A 17,998-nucleotide genomic window follows, 5' to 3' on the forward strand; every position below is an offset into this window, starting at 1 on the left:
TTTCCAAAGAGGAGACGAGCACAGAGCCGTCCTCTTCAGCGCTATGATGAGCAGTATTAGCGTTTTCCTTTTATTGTAGTGTTTCTCCAGAGAGTCGACACAGTCTGATACCTTTTGTTAACCAATGTACCTCTGTATGTTGCTTAGTAAAGGGACACGCAATGCCTTTTGATACATATTCAGATGATGCTGGCCCAATCCCATTTGACCCCTCGCCTCTACCACTCAGCCCTTGGCCCTCTGTTTTGCGTGTTCACGTCTAGGGGTAGGGTGTCCCGATTCTTGTTGAGATAGAGGGGGTAGGGCGAAGTGTTAGGGGCTACATGGCTCTCCAAACGGAGGTTTTTCAGAGACTCCAAACAGAGAGATATGAGGAAAAAGAAAAACTGGCAAGATGGAGAACAAGAGACCAAAGAAACCCACAGATGTGAGAATTTTCTCCGTTAAAAAATCACAATAACCACTGTATTATCTTAGTTTAATGTCGTTTCAGTGTATTGTGTCGTTTTCTTCATAACAAGCATAAAAAATCGCTAATAACATGCCTCGGTAGCTAGCTAGCTAACGTTCCCGTTCCACCTTAAATAGTCCAGCAGTTCTGACGCCTGAAGCGCCAGAAATGTAACTGCCGCACCATTTAAGGTGGAACGGGAAAATTCAAACAAAAAGCTGGTGAATATCTGACTTCAGCTTCATATCACTGAAGAATTAGTGGTGGGTGATAATAAATAATCGCCCCCCCTTTGAAGGCATATGATGCCCTAAATGTAACTAAAGCCCAGCAGTGAGGAGCTGAACTTTACCCTCCTCTGCTGTCACTGCAGACTGGCAGGGTCGCCTACAGAGCAGCGCTGGTAGCTGTTAATGATGCAACGTTTTATTTGAGGGTCCCATTTCATAAGACAAGATTTCGATCACTACCCTTTGTAACTCAGTTCCAAGGGGTTAGGGTGACACTCGAAAGCGAGGGGTAGGGGTAAAATGAAGAAATGGGACTGGGCCGTATTGATCTACAGTGTTCACTATAAATGTCAGTCACCCAAAATCTAGATATACTAAATTCGCCTCATAGCTCTGGTGCTAAAGTAAAGAAGAAACTCTAGCTAGTCATGGAGTTTGTTGTGAGGAACTAACCAGTGGAGGCGCAGCGCGTGCAGGAATGCTGACAGACCCTCCATCACCAGCAGGATGGAGACAGTGAGGACAGCGAAGAGGCCAAAGACGGGCACCAGGAACAGCACACCGACCCTGGTGTCCACACGCAGCCCCACACGCATCACCATCGCCCACAGCACCTCCGACAACTCTAATTATTAAAAGGATTAAATCAAATTACTAACTAAATCTAATCATTAACAAGATTTAAAAATAACTGAACAATAAACACAAAATACATCCAGATTTCTAAAACACTAAAACCTCATCAACCCTTTTCCTATGAATGCACACACCGCAATACATTTAAATACAGACCTGGAAACATTCTATTTCTATGGCAAACACAGTGACACGTCTATAGTAATGTCAGAGAAGGACTCACGTGCGTGCGCCAGACTCAGTGCCCACAGTCTCAGGTAGGACGCAGTGTTAGAGATGCAGCCCAGGCAGTACTCGATAGTGTGGATGGACTGATGCAGGAACACATCCGCAAAATCCAACTGAGGACAAAAACATTTTTTTTAATTGTTCATATATATATATATATATATATATATATATATATATATATATATATATATATATATATATATATAAATTTATTATTTATAATTTTTCACACCATTTGAATACAGAAGCTTCGCTTTTTCTCTGTCGGATGGACATTTCATAACCAACGGTCAGAAATTGTCCAAAATGACTTGGAACAAAATCTTGTGACATTAATGTACATTGAAGTTCAAGTATAGTACTTCTTTCCCTTCTCCTGTAAAGTAACCATTGCAGGTGATCTGTTATGACAGCGAAGAAAATATGAGCGATATAATAATATAATAAGAGATATAATCAATATAATACAACATGGAATGATGGCAATGTTGCCCAGTTTATCATGGGCAACGTTTGTGGGGACAAGGGGGGCAAGTGACGGGGACAAGGCGGGGCAAAGGGGGTCAAGGGGGGGCAAAGGGGGGGACAAGGGGGGGCAAGGGGGGGCAAAGTTTGTGGGGACAAGGGGGGGTGCAAAAATGCTCGTCAGCTCACTTTAATTATGGAATATTGACGTTTGTCAAAACTAATTTATAGATTGGGTGCGCTTGTAATGTTACTCTCTAGAAATGAATCATTTTTGTAAAGGCCAATAGTTAGAAATAGCTATACTTGACGCAATACCCAATATACCTGACGACTACTTCTTTAAAAAGCCAAGAACTGACGTTACTGCTGAAAAACGACAGTTTGAACAGACAAACGTCACAGAGGCCCCAATTACCAGCCTTACAAGCAATTTTGAAGCCATATTTCAACTTATACGCTGCAGGCTTCAAAACAAGATCCAATTTATGGCATTAAAATTGTGTGAACTTTATTGAGAGTGGGCCATATCAACCATTCAATTTATTTGCAGTAAAGCGTGGCTGAAAGTTTAGGAAAGAACGGACAAAAATTTTCGACTGGTTTGAATACAGACATGAAATCGGTTTCAGGAAAATGACGTGGAAAGCCTAATCGCACTGAACAACATTCTTGGCTCTAGAAAACACTGAAGCGGACCTGGCATCTGTCGTTGCTATGGATTTCCCAAAGAGGAGACGAGCGCAGAGCTGTCCTCTTCAGTGCTATGCCATCAGAAGAAAACGGCTTCGATCAACAATTAGCACTTTTTAAAGTGTCAGATCTGGGTAGCCTTGTAAACATAGGTGACCTCTTCAAATTGCTCCTGACTGCGCCAGTGAGCAGCGCATTATGTGAAAGGAACTTTTTCGCTTGTGTCAATTAAAAACCTACATGAGAAACACTGAGTCAGGAGAGACTGTCTGACATTGCAGTGCTGAATATTGAACAAGCCATTCATGTGGACAGTCAGTGCATTTGATGCTGTGCCCAGAGCGCGCCGTCTGGCACTTTACTATGGTAGGACATCATTTACTGTGATAAATATAGGTTATTTGCTAAATATTGGTTTTACTTTAGAGAAATGGTGGTTATTTTACATATAGATTATTTTATTTTACTGATGTAGACCCACATATATAGCTGACTGAGATGGCTTGCCCCCCCCCCAGAGAGTCTGCTATGCTTTACCTCTTCTGATTGGCCATCTGAGCTGCTGGAATGGCTGTCCAGGCTGTTGCCCTCCTCCAAATCATGCGCGCGCATGAGAGAAACCTCCTCTTCACTGCTGCGTCGTACTCGTTCGTATCCCTACATGCACAAAGCGAGGGGGAGAGAATTATTAACAACGTGAAAGAGAAACTATAATTCATTTTTCTTCTGTACTCTGAGGGAAACACGGTATCAGGGAGGGTCTCTGAGGTGGCTGAGCGTTTTTTACCCGCCTGCTGGTGCTCAGTGACATCAGAGGATGTTTTAGAGGCAGGTAAAAGTCACTATATTCTGATACAAATTGCAGGAAAACAAGATTGTCTTTTAAAAAATGGTGTAATATAATTAATCACGCTTAAGACTAAGGACACTGAACTAACAAAGTAAAAAAGATGAACATCACAAGTATACTCACTGTATACCTACACAAGTTGGTTTTGAGGGCTAAACTTAAAACCTACTGGATTATATACGGTAGTGTGCAAAAGTCAGAGACCACTTTTCAATGATTTAATTGGATTAGTTATAATCCAAAAGCATAAGGAAAGAGAAAGTCAAAGTACATTAAGTGAAAAAACAGGAGTTTCCAAAACTGCAGTCATTAAAAGCTGCAGAGAAAATGGGACTGCAAAACCTGTTTGCCCACCAAAGGTGCCCCCATCAGATAAACAGCACTTAAAGCTTTCATCTCTAAAGGGAGGAGAAAATCAAGCTGCTTCAGATCTGAAAACATCCACAGGTGTTTCTGTCCATCCTTCCACTGTGAGAAGACGACTCAGCGCTGTGGGTCTGAAAGGATGTGTAGCTGTCAAGAAGAACCTCACTGAGAAAAGTAGACGGACACATCAAACAAAGAAGCTGAACAATGGACTGACCGCCCCAGAGTCCAGACCTCAACACCACTGAATGTGTTTGATTACTTCAGAAAATGATCAACCAGCTTCTAAGACTGAACTTTGGAGGTGTGTCTGCAGATTCTTTGAGGAACTGAAAGTGAGTCTCCTGAGAAGAATGGAAGCTGTGGCTGAGCGTGGGCACGTTTAATACTAAAATATGGTACAACTGTTGGCACTTCTGTGTTAATGTCTGTTAAAGATGATTTCTGCTTAAGAATCAAATCAATCAAATCCATCAAACAATGCAATAAACAAAAATGCAATGTATGAAAACACACACACACAGTTCTTACCCTATACATGCCCATGTGATTCCTGCCCTTGTGAAGCCAGTAAAGGTAGAGTGGCTTCCCCAGCAACAAGACAGGAACACTTAGCACAGCAACAAGGACCAAAAACACTTGCAGTCCAGCCTGAGACACACATGCACGCACACGCACACACACACACACACACACACACACACACACACACACACACACACACACACAATGTAACAAGTTAGCTACATCCCTTAACTATTCACACAGTTAACAACCATATCAGCTGTGGACCCACTGTTGACACAGGTTCAATAGGGCCCACATGTAATTATGTAATCTCCATATCACTGTTTGTTTTGGAAGAAAACCTTGTATCTCCAAAATGGTAACTTTACAGGAGAAGAAAAAAACATACTTCACTTTTAATGCAAGTGAATGGAACCAGACCACCCCCCCCCACCACAAGTCATTTTGGGCCATTTCTTTTTTGTCCATTCATCGTAAAAGGCCACATTGCTCATTTGCAAATGATGTCAAAAACTAAAAAAAACAAATAAAATGGAGATACGCGGTTTTCTTCCGACAGCAGCGATATAAAATCCCTGACCAATAGAATGGGATGCTCTGGTGCAGCCGCACAAGTCTAATGTCACCATGCCCGATGCCAAGTGTGGGCTACAGGGGTATAAGCCCCCCAGCATGGCATTTCACTCATATATAACAGCTAAATTTGTTGTGAAAAGGAAAAAATGCCACAAAACTAATTCTAATTGGTCTAAAGGATGAAGTATAATTAAACAGTATATGAGCATTTAACAGTACATTTAATTCTTCTTGACTACATACAGGTGTATGTAAGATTTTCTACTGTATGGAAAAAAAATCAGTAGTCCTTTGTGACCAAAAGACTTTAATATGACAAATTAAGTCATAAAAACTTACTTTCAGCCATATAGTTTATTTTTTTTTTAGATTTCTGCTAAGGCAATCTCAGAAAACACATGGACCAAAGGATATTAAGGTAAGCACAGCCCTTTTTACTTCTTAAAACTTTACCTGGCCTGGGTAAAGGGGTTGGCCCGAGTCTCCCTGCATGAGGAACATGTTGATGAATTGGATGAGGATGCTGGGGGCCTGCTGCGAGTCCCGGGCTGTGAAGGCCAGCCACTTATAGATGATCATAAAAACCAGGTAGCCAAAGAGACAGAGCAGGAAGAGCAGCTCCGGCAGAAACACCAGGTAGAGGCTGTACTTCCTCCTGAAGTGTCTGAGAGAACAGATCAAGAGACGAGAACAGGAAATCAGCATCAACAGGTCAGTAACTAAACCAGATCCTCAGATTAACACACAGCTGCTATTCATTTGCAGAGTTTAACATACTGAAAAATCAGAAAATATAAAATGTGCCAAACATTTTGCGCAGGCACCCCCAGCATGTTAAATTCAGCAAATAAACAGTAATTGAATATTAAATGCAATTTGTGTAGTAATGTAATTTGACCAGCGGCGCCCAAACTTTTTGGCCACGCCCGTACCTTATTAAGCACATTAGCTAATTACCAGTCCTTTATGAGCTCGAATAAGGGTGTAAACGTATGATAAATGTTAACTGTGTAATATTAGGGCCCTTTAGTGTTTTCCCTGATGCAAGATCCTGATTAAATTCATGTGTTTGTTTGATAATTAGCTTCGAAGCTGAATTCTAGATTTGTGAAGCACAAAAAGTTAAAGGGTCAGTCTGAACTGTTCAATTCTTCAACACACATTCAATGTTAATCTAAATTTTTTCTTGAAGACTGTGATCAAAAAAGTTAGACTGTTATCTTCCCTAATAAGAGATACTTGGTGTGCATATATATATATATATAAAATGTTAAACAGTATGAAGATTAACGGTCCAGTTATCTTAGCATGCTCCTTTACAAACTAATGGAGTGTTGACTCACAGGTGGTTGAAGACCCCCAGAACGACCCCAAAGCTCATGTGAATGATCCCCAAGATCACAGACATCTTCATCTTGTAGGAGTTCAGGAATGAGAGTCTGTTTGACGCCAGGTTCCAAATCTAAAGAGAGACAGAGATAAACAAACAAACAAATATTGTTTGTTTTCTCAAAATGATTTGTTTGGCATGTTTCATTTTCATTTCCATGACATGTAGCACAATCTAGCCTATATCATTTTGACCAGGTATGAAAACATTCTGTGTCACCAGGCAGACGAGAGAAAAGACGGCAAACCACCTTTACTTCTTTTTATTTGCAACGGACTGAAAATTATTTTAAAAAATGAAACCGAAAATTAATGCACTTACTGGGTCGATGCCCAGAGGGTACGGTCCAGTGAAGACTCCTGTGACATTAGGGTCGAGTGTGAGAAGGCTGTTTGACTGTAGTGTGCCATTCCTGGAGAAGAAAAGAGTGATCAGTAAAGTAATCAGATGTAATCAGACGTAACAAGTGGTGGAACGGTTCAAATATTTTTAGGTTCGACATGAATTTCGATTCTGTGTCATGAATTGAGGTGCTTCTTATGCACTTGGAGAGAACATAATCCGCTGCAGTTATTAGTTGCACTGACTCCATACTCCCAGCCAGCCTTAACTCCAGCTTTTTATTACACAGGGTGATTCAAACAGATTCATCCGATTTCAAAATGATTTATTTTTCTTGTTAATCATTACAGATCAATGCAGTGAACTGTAAATGGTTTAATTGAGTATAAAGTTTATTATGTAATGTTACAAGGTCTCAGTATGAACCTCCTCCAGCTGTACAGACAACATCAACACCATAGTCAGATTCATCCCATACTGGATTGAGCGTGTCGGGTGTCGCTGCACTCACAGCTCTTTCAGTGCGATTTCGGAGATCATCCAGTGTTGTGGAACCAACGACGAACGCTCTGAGCTGTTGGAGCTTCACTGCCCACGAAAATCACACTGCACAGTTATGATGGATTCACTCTTATTGAAGTGGAGAACACAGAACGCTTTCTGCTCAGGGGTCTCATCTCCTCTCAGACTGAAGGGAGCCAACTTCCACTGACAGTCAGAAACTCTATGACCCTCATGGTTGGAAAAATATTGTGCTCGGAAGAATCTTTTCGAATCACCCTGTATTTGTGTGTGACTTCCTTTCAGCTCTATTCACTCTGCCTATAAAAAAGGCCAAAACAGCATGAGGCCTTGTTTGGCCCAATGAGCTAAAACTGCAGAACGACTCTATATTTCTACCTAAAAACGTTAAGTTAAAGTAAAATATGTCCTTTCCAGTGGGGAAAGTGAATATAGTGAATCACTGAAACTTTACGGAAACTGCTGTACTTATAAGGGTACATTTACCTTGTTTGTATTAAATTTTCCTGGACAGTATTTTTTGACAGTGCAGGGGGCGGGTTAGCAAATCTGACTGACAAGTAGGTAAATATGAGACTGTGATTAGAGAGAATGTGAAAGATTTTGAATTTGACATACAAAAATATAAAACTCTCTCACGTTCAGATTGTGGGAATCTTCGTGTGGAGTGTTTTTCAACTCTGAGTGTTTGAAAAGAGACAAAACTAGCTTGTAATCTACGCTGGATGAGCTACTGGAGAGAAGGCGTCCTGGATACTGATTGGTCAGCTGTGGATGACGTATGGCATTCCTTTGGTGGCACTTGGAAGTTGACAGTAGAGCTGGACAATATTTATCTCTATTGTGATTAACTGCATCACAGTATGCTTTCGGATCATACTGCAGATGTCATCAGTGCTTAAATACTTCTACTGCATGATTCAATACAAAGAGAGCATACATAGCCCGGTTTACTTGGTTTTAGTGCAGCTCAGTATGCTGAAGTGTTGAATGCAAATTACTGTGTTTGATAGTATTTTTTTAAAAGTGGCACTATTTTGTCTGTTTCAACTTATGTTATCTTTTCTGATGATTGTCTATCGTGAAAACTTGTATTGTGACATTACGCTGTTGCCACATCGCCCACTTCTTGATGGTTTATAAACACGAAGTGCATTGCGTAGGCTAGAAAATGCTCTTCAATCACTGTTGCTTCTTAAACAACAATGAAAAGACCAAAGCTAGATTTTGAAAAGTAGTGCTCTGAACACCCCATGAATCCATATACGCTACCACTTTACATTTGACATGCCTAAACACTGCATAAATTAGTACTTTAGTTCATTTAGTTCATTTAAAAAGCAACCAAATTAACAAGAAGTCACTCAAAGTTTATGCTGAAGTTCATTTCTGTGCAACAGCATTGAACAGAACATTCACTGTAACTCACGTCCACGGCCCATGATCGATCATTGCCTTGACGTTCCACCCAGAGCCAAACAGGTTTAGAGACTTGGAGAAGCAGTCGTTATATATGAATCCAGTGTACACTGAGAATATGCCCATCATTAAGATGATGTAACGTCCTTCAAAAAACGTGTTCCAGATCTGAAACGAAAGAAAATACAACATGTCATTTTGCCTAAATGAACTTCGCTCACAGGTTATTATTGCTGCTGTCGTATCAAAACCGTTCGAAAATATCATCTGCCCTTTACACTGTGTGAACATTTCAGGATGAAGCAACAGAAATGATCCAAAATCACATGGAATAAAATCTTGTTACATAATCCTCTACTTAAAAAAGTTCAGAACATTTGTTTCTCCTTTCCATTTTAGAGATTAAGGAGTTTTGTTACGAGAGTAAAGATGCTTCTGCAGTTCTACAGACTTGCTCAGTTTAGTTCCAACCTTCTAATCTAATAAACCTCCATCCATCCATCCATCATCTAAACCGCTTATCCTTCTGGGTCGCGGTGGGGTGCTGGAGCCTATCCCAGCTGTCATTGGGCGGAAGGCAGGATACACCCTGGACAGGTCGCCAGTCCATCGCAGGGCAGACAGACAGACATACACATTCACACACACACACTCACACCTAGGGGCAATTTAGCGTGTCCCAATTGGCCTGACTGCATGTTTTTGGACTGTGGGAGGAAACCGGAGTTTCCGGTTTCTAATAAACCTGACTGCACTAATTAAAATCATTAAGCGTGGACAACCGTAATCTCACAGCCAGCTTTGCTAGATTACAGTTGGTGCTTGTGTTGGTTTTGCAGGAGGTGAGGATAGAACTAACTCTATGGGTGTGTCTCAAATCCTAGTCAGCTCTCTACATAAACAGCATTTTACGTCAGAACATGCGCGCTCCCGACAAGAAGGCTGCCCCAATTCTTAGATATCTCAAATACGCTGCCTACTGAGGTCTCATTTTGGCCGAATATCAAGAGAGCATCGGATGTTTCCTCAGCCGCTGAGGCAATCCCGCGACGCAGCGCGGCGCAGCTTTTGTTTGAAGATGGTGGGCAGAAACGCGTCACCGAGCAGCGACGTCATCTTCAAATGTAAGTTATTCTGATTTTCTGGGGTATTTATCTGTTTTCTAGTCATAAAGGTGCACAGATAGCCGATACTTTCCGCGTTTGACCACAACTGTTGTCTATTTTGCTGTTTCATTCAGAGCAAATACAATTAAAATCGCTATATAAACTGCCAGAGCAGATCCACGTTGGCTAAATGTGATTCTGATGGCTGAGGTAAGTAAACGCCGGTCTCGTGCAGTGGGCGGGAACAAGCGACGATGTCACTGCTGTCTAACTAGAGCGTCTCATTTATCTATCTTATAAGGATAGATGACGGTTGGAACGCTGCCTACTTAGACAGCTGCCTATGTAAACAGCGGCTACTTAGAGAGCTCACTAGGTTTTGAGACACACCCAATATCAGACCTAACTCTATATCATGTTCAAAAATATAAAAACTAGAGCAGAGAACCCAGATATTAAGAAGAGCCATTCTGTCCTTTCAACAAAAATCAAACCACCTTGGGAGCCACAACATTTTACGTCCATTTTACCATCTTGGCTGTAAATATGTCTCAGTATGTGCTGATGTACTAATATAGGCTAAAAATTATAAACAAAAACGCAGACTTACTTTGCTCTGCTTTAAGCTTTAGCTCAGCTATAGCCACTTTTCTCACATCTCTGGCAGGAAACTTCTCCGCAAAAGTAGATTAACGTCAGTTTCCTGTAAAACGTCTCTCAATGTTTGATTTTTAACGAGGCTGAAGTCGCTTCTCGTTCGCCAGCTTCTTGTTCGAATTTTCCCGTTCCATCTTAAATGGTGCCTGAGGTGCCAGAATGCAACTGCTGCACCATTTAAGGTGAAATGGGAGAATTCGAACAAGAAGCTGGCGAATGAGAAGCGACTCGCAACTTTTTAGTGTTTGTCAGTTTCTCCTTGCAGATTAAACGTATCAGGAAACCAGCTGGAGTGATTATACATGCAAATAAGTCCATTCGTTTCCAAATTACTGATGTTCGTCTTAAATCTTTCTCTTTGCCTTTTCGCTAGCGAATAACTAGGCGAGACTGTTGTTATGCTATGGTGACCAGCAGTCTGCGTGACAACCTTCAGGGTTAAAGGGTGAATTAGCAGTTCTACATTAACTCCAGAGTTTAAGACCATTTATTGTTAAACTGTGTTGAACGATCAGCAGAGCTTTATTTTACTGTAAAGGAGGTTTATTTTATTTTTACCTACAAATCTAATTCTCCTGTGGAGCCACAACAGGGCATTAACTGAGCTGCATGCTGCTGACCCCTGAACTAGAGTAAAGCCACTAAAATCAGTACGGTCACTGTGATGAGAAAAAACATTTAAGCAATGACTTTAAACAAGAAGGAAGCATCTTTACTTAATGTAACGTTGTGTAATTTTGGACCATTTCTACTGGCCCATTTGTCACAGTGTAAAGATCAGCTGTTAGAGATGAAGTTACAAAGTTTTCCTGTAATTACAACAATGCAAATTAAAGAAGTCATAATCAACCAACGCGCACCTCATTCCTGGTTTTCTTCAGTTTGCGGTCATTCTCATACAGAACCATCCAGAGGGCGAACAGGGCCATGATGATCCCGTGGCCGAGGTCACCAAACATTACGGCGAACAAGAAGGGAAAAGTGATGATAGTGTAAGGCGCTGTAAAAGAGAAAGACATGAGGATTAATTAAACTCATCTAAACTCATACATGGTCTTTGGGTTCAGACTTATGAGCATGAGGAACGTGTTTACCCTGCACTGTGTGTGTGTGTCCCTCCTTGTTTCTACACTCACCATCCATTTTATCAGCTCCACTGACCATATAGTTTCACTTTGCAGTTCTACAGTTACAGACTGTAGTCCATCTGTTTCCCTGCATACTTACTCGGTTCTTCAATGGTCAGGACCCTCACAGAGCAGGTATTATCTGGGTGGTGGGTCATTCTCAGCACTGCAGTAACTCTGACGTGGTGGTGGCATGTTAGTGTGTGTTGTGCTGGTTCAAGTGGATCAGACACAGCAGTGCTGCTGGAGTTTTTAAATACTGTGTCCACTCACTGTCCACTCTATTAGACAGTCCTACCTTGTCAGTCCACCTTGTAGATGTAAAGTCAGAGACGATAGCTCATCTGCTGCTGCACAGTTTGTGTTGGTCATCCTCTAGTCCTTCATCAGTGGTCACAGGACGCTGCCCCCAAGACGCTGTTGGCTGGATGTTTCTGGTTCTCAGTCCAGCAGCGACACTGAGGTGTTTAAAAACTCCACCATTACTGCTGTGTCTGATCCACTCACACCAGCACAACACACACTAACACACCTCCACCACGTCAGCGTTACTGCAGTGCTGAGAATGATCCACCACCCAAATAGTACCTGCTCTGTGGGGGTCCTGTGGGGGTCCTGACCACTCAAGAACAGGGTAACAAAGTATGCAGAGAAACAGATGGACTACAGTCTGTAACTGTAGAACTACAAAGTGCATTTATATGGCCAGTGGAGCTGATAAAATGGACAATGAGCGTAGAAAAAAGGGATGTTCTTAATGAAGTGACTGGTACACACACACCCACATTGAAGCTGCTGTGGCTCACCTGGGTTGACCTCCCTGTAGCTGCCGACTCCGTAGGCGTCCACTATGTTCTGAAAGCCTGAGGTGAACTTATTGGTCCGTATGAGAGTGGGTGGAGTGTCGTTGGTAGGGATACGGTTGACAAACGATGGAACGGTGGCACCACTTTTTCTCTGAAAGATTAAAATCAAGAAATCAGGTCAGACTGGTTCCATTTATGATTACATAATGGCAGTTACAGTGCAGTAAAACAAGCGGTAAAAGCGCAAAATAATAATCATTGACTATATAAGTTTTTTTCTTATTTGTCTACAAAACAAATCAGTAAAAAAGCATTTTTTTCCAATCTTTATTTCCTGTAATCGTTGATTTTTTTTCTTGTTTGTTTGCAATACAGTCAAGACCACAACAAAACAATTCAGTACCATAAACACTAAAGCCAAATAGAAAGAGTCTGACAGCAGGCCTGCTGAAAAGTATGCTTATTAGAAAAGCAAGGACTTAATGCACTGATATAGGACCTTTTAGAAGACTGGTAGAAAAGATAAAATACATTTAAAGAGCCCATATCAAGCACATCCTTACGTTTTTTTAATAAAACGCCATAATGTGGCTTGTAAAGACTGTAAAATTTTAAATATACCATTCATAGACTGTTTTGAATTCCTTGTTTTTGTGAAGTCACAACTTCATTAACATGTATCTGCCTAGATCTGCCTAGTTAGCCTACAGTAGTTTAGCATCGCCCTTTCACACTGAAGTTATAAAATACCCCAGATTGTTTCTTAAACGTAGCACAATGCACGGCAGCCAATCACATTAGTCTTAAAGGCACAGTAACAAAACAGACTGTTTAAGGAATTAACAGAGGTTGGAAGATGGTCAAGTGAAAATGAATTACTGTTGTTCTTGCATGTAAAACCACACAAATGTTATAAAAGGACCTCAGGAAAATTAAAAATAAAGAATACTGGACCATGAATCCAGTTTCCGGCCCTGGATTTTACAGGTGGCCATTGGTTATATCACCAGTTCACTTAACTAACAGTGATTACAAAATCTGGGACTGGTAACTGGATTCATTGTCAGGATTTGAAGACCTCCGGTGTAGCACTGGGACCCTTTTGTTAGCACAGACCGAAGGAAGCGGAGCAGTCTTACCGAGCCTTCTTCTAGCGCCCTCCGCAGGGCAGGCAGGTCATTTACAGGGCACCACACCTCCGCGATGAGGCACTTGTTGGTGACATCGAAGCTGCACAGGTTGAGGATGTGATAAATAGCCTTCATCTTCTTCACCTGGATTCCCCAAGTGTACACCGACTCTGAGGCTTTGTTCAGCACCTGCCTCAAGTAGTCCTCCGTCCGGTGGAGAACCTACAGTAGAAAATGAAAACAGCAGTCCATGAAGGTAGGAAACTTTCAAACAAACACTAAACCAAGATGTCTTGTCAAAGACGGTCAGAGTGTGAACCAATTTATTTAATAAACAATCTACAACCAAAAAGACCTAAACAGGAAAAAAACCCAAGACAGTCTACATCACGTAGCAAAATCAGGCTAGTAAACCATTTCCTAAACCACTGTCATGGCCAGACTGGAGAATAGCATGCTTAGCTTTTGCCCAGAGGACTTGGAAGTTAGAAAGCAGTTTGCATGAGAAAAGAAAAAGGAGATGAGCAGTTAAACTTGATTTAATAGATATAAATTAAAACGTAAAGTGTTACATACAAATATATATATATACACACACACACACACACATATATATAGCACTCAAAAGTTTTTTTTTTTGCAGTAAAGAATTGTAAAATCTTTGACTGGTTTGTTAACTTAAGAGCAATAAACCATTTAAAGATTCTACACTTTTTACTATAAATGATAAGTTATGAATCCTTTTAAAATACTTCATTTAAAAATATCTATTAAATACTATTTGTATGAACAGGTGGGCACTTTTACTCTTCGGTTAAGTCCATTTCTTTTGTTTGACCCCTAATAACTCATCAAATTAATCGGTAAACCACTCAATTACTGCTGTAATCGATAGTCACAGCCCTAATTCTCAGGTTTAGCAGCCTTGGAGCCAAAGTGGCATGCAGTTTGCGTAGTGTGTGTGTATGTGTGAAATTGAGCTAAGGCTGGGCAACCAGGCAAAAATATATCACAATATTAAGACACTTTCACAATATGCACTGAGATACCCTTTCTGAACAAGATGCACCAGCAAAAAAGCAGTGCTTCATTTAAAAAAGGCTGTAAAATGACTTTATTTAATGTTTTCACTGCTGTCGGAGCAAAACCTCGTAACGTTTTTCGTTTTTTGACAATCTGAAAATGCCTGTTGCCCTTTACACTGTGTGTAAATGTCATGATGAATGGGCCAAAAGAAACAAGCCCAAAATGACCTGGTTCCATTGACTTACATTAAAAGTAAAGTAGGTTTTTTCCTTTTCCTGTAAAGTTACCATTTTGGAGATACGAGGTTTTGTTCCAACAGCAGCGTTTTCTAAAATGATCTAAAAAGAAACTGAAAAACAAAACCAACTGGTAAAAAAAAGGAATAAAACAAGATGATGCCATATGGGCTCAATCAGCTACTCGTTAACCCCATCAGCTACTTGTTATTATGCAGTTTATGCAGTGACTACACTGGTTGTTGCTGTTTATAGGTTCTCTATAGCTAAATGCTGACCATACCCATTACATACTCAGAAAACAGTACTGTGACATAATTTATCACAATAACATATGGTCATACTGTCCACCGCTAGCTTGATTAAATAACGCCTCTGCAGCCTTTGTGAGAGAGTGAGAGTGGGTGTGGGAGACTGCCCTCAGAGCTCAGACCTCATGGCTATCATGTGAAGGACACTAATGCAGTTTTTCCCTCCTTTTAAGATCAAATCTCTCTGCAGGGATTCCAGCACAGTCTCCCAGACTCACTCTCAAGTGAGCACAAGCTGAATCACATGACCCATCATGGGACAAAACCTGCACCCACACTCCCTGCACACATACTCCTAACCCCGCCCCCACCCGCCTGACCGCCCTCTCCAACCAGTGCTTCAATCCACACTAAGGAGGATTTTCTAAGCAAAAATAAATTACACATCCTCTACAGAAAATGCACTTAAATATGGCATTTTTTAGTGCATAATATTTATTTATTAGTTTAACTGGAATCTGGAAAATGTTAAAATATTTAATCAAAATATAATATATTTAAAATGTGGCATACATTTTGCATAGGACACATTTTAGATTTTATTAATTTCCAGATTGTGTTCTCTGTATAGGACGTGTTAACTTAATGTCAACAAAACTTCTGCACTCTAAAAAAAACAAGCTCCACTCTTGCTTCAGATCTGAAAACATCCACAGGTGTTTCTGTCCATCCTTCCACTGTGAGAAGACGACTCAGCGCTGTGGGTCTGAAAGGATGTGTAGCTGTCAAGAAGAACCTCACTGAGAAAAGGAGACGGACACATCAAACAAAGAAGCTGAACAATGGACTGACCACCACAGAGTCCAGACCTCAACACCACTGAATGTGTTTGATTACTTCAGAAAATGATCAACCAGCTTCTAAGACTGAACTTTGGAGGTGTGTCAGCAGATTCTTTGAGGAGCTGAAAGTGAGTCTCCTGAAAAGAACAGACAAACTAAACTGGAAAAAAACTGGAAATGAAATAAATGAAGGGTGACTTTGACTCTGACTTTTGCACAGTACTGTACATGTAAAAATAAAATTGTAGTTCAATTCATACACAAACTACAAAAGTTTGGCTGCCTTCTTTTTGCAAAACCCTACAAAGCTTTTGTACAAATAATGAATTGACGGGTTTCTTTTTCAAAGTATTGCTGAAAAGAAATCTTTTGGTCTAAAGGTTTGAGTGCTGATAAGTGCTAACATAACTAGGGGAAAACATGCATGTGTTTGGCATCATTCCCAAGGCAGCACTTTCATCAGATGTTCTTTCAGTTTTGCAAGTATTTTTACAAGAAAAATGTCATGATGCTCAAGTAAAATGCTAAAGAATTGCAAACTGACAAAGAAAACTTTGATTTGTATCAAAACGCTGATTTGTATCAAAAACATTCTAAAACAACATGTCCCCCAAACTTTCGACTGTCATAAACAGAACAGAATCTAGACCTCTCTGCAGTCTAGTTCCTGTGTGCTCCTTATAGTTCATGTCTAACACCTATATGCATGCAAGCTGCGATGACTCCACACAGCTCAGAGTTTGCTGACTTTGATGGTGAAAGATTAGTCTTTTGCATTTGATCTAAATTGGTTAATGGTTAAAAAACAGTCTGTGTGACTCATCAGGCAGGAGCAGACCAGATCAAACAGGCCATTACTGAGGGAAAAAAAAAAAGAAAGAAGCAACATAATATATCGCTGCTGTCGGAAGAAAACCTCGTATCTCCAAAATGGTAACTTTACAGGAGAAGGAAAAAACATACTTTATTTTCAATGTAAGTCAATGGAACCAGACTTTTTTCCAAGTCATTTTGGGCCGTTTCTTTTAGTCCATTCATCATGAAATTTACACACAATGTAAAGGGCAACAGGTATTTTCAGATGACGACATAAATGGAAAAACGACAAAAATGGAGATACGAGGTTTTCTTCTGATAACAGCGATACGCAGCATGTAAAGCAATAAGGTGGAGTAGACAGATACCAAATGTCTACATACAGCACAGGGTTTCTTTCACAACATCCAGTCAAATATTAATCCAAAGAACATAAAATATCAAAGCTACACTCTATAAGTTTTGTGGATTTGGAGACCTCTCTGGTCAGAATGTGTAACTGCATGCAGCATATCAAAAATTTTGTAACGTGGGTTGTATTACAGACTCCTTCCCTGAGCAGATGAATCTGATTGCAAGTGCGCTGAAAGAGAATTCAAAGAGAACTCAGTCAAAATTTGGTGAAGGAGCATTTTCTGAGGATGGGAGTGAATTATCTACTACTGTCATCTTATCTTAATCAGTATAATGTTGAATTTGCAGCATTTAAAACCTAAACAAATCGAGCCACAACTTCTTTTTTAAGCCGATGTGCATGATGCTAATATGTAAAGACGTGTGATGTGGGCTGGAAAACTCTCGAACCGAGGCCCTGACCTTCAAATGATTATTTCAGGCTGCGACCTTAATGAGACGCTCAGACCGGAATTCATGTGCTTTTTTTCCCACGGCGCGTGCGCCATCATTCAGCGTTACCATGGCAGCAGCGCCGAACAGAAGTTAAAGCCTGTAAACAGTGGAAAAGCAGCTCATCTCACCTTTTTCTCCTTCGTCTCGCTCTAATAATGAAGCTGAGAGCTGATCAGAGTTAATGATCTTCTCAGCGAAGCTCGTTCTGCTCGTTAGTTTGTGCTGATGATGCAGTGATTCATTCACGTGACGTTACTGAGTAGGATGTGCGCATGAGGGTCATTTCAGGACGCTGGTTCATCACATTAATGACAGATTTGAACCACTTACCTAAACGAGTGTGAACGTCCTGTCAGAGAGATCAGATTTGAGCAAAAAATCGGATTTGAGCAACAAGGCTTGTAATGTGAACGTAGCTTTAGCCTCACTCCTCATGTCTCTTCCAGCTGTACT

At 40.7% G+C, this 17,998-nt stretch overlaps 1 protein-coding gene across 1 annotated transcript in view; it reads right to left on the reverse strand.

Annotated features, from left to right (window-relative positions):
* The window catches only part of atp6v0a2b (ATPase H+ transporting V0 subunit a2b), a 47,574-nt gene that overhangs the window by 2,752 nt on the left and 26,824 nt on the right, over window positions 1-17,998 (reverse strand). The window contains 11 exon segments of the mRNA XM_036598474.1: window positions 1,135-1,306; window positions 1,541-1,658; window positions 3,244-3,363; window positions 4,454-4,573; window positions 5,480-5,690; window positions 6,370-6,488; window positions 6,738-6,828; window positions 8,710-8,867; window positions 11,323-11,462; window positions 12,396-12,546; window positions 13,535-13,747. Coding sequence (XP_036454367.1) covers window positions 1,135-1,306; window positions 1,541-1,658; window positions 3,244-3,363; window positions 4,454-4,573; window positions 5,480-5,690; window positions 6,370-6,488; window positions 6,738-6,828; window positions 8,710-8,867; window positions 11,323-11,462; window positions 12,396-12,546; window positions 13,535-13,747 — 1,613 coding nt within the window.

The sequence above is a fragment of the Colossoma macropomum genome, unplaced genomic scaffold (genome assembly GCF_904425465.1).
Source record: "Colossoma macropomum unplaced genomic scaffold, Colossoma_macropomum, whole genome shotgun sequence".
Taxonomy (NCBI): domain Eukaryota; kingdom Metazoa; phylum Chordata; class Actinopteri; order Characiformes; family Serrasalmidae; genus Colossoma; species Colossoma macropomum.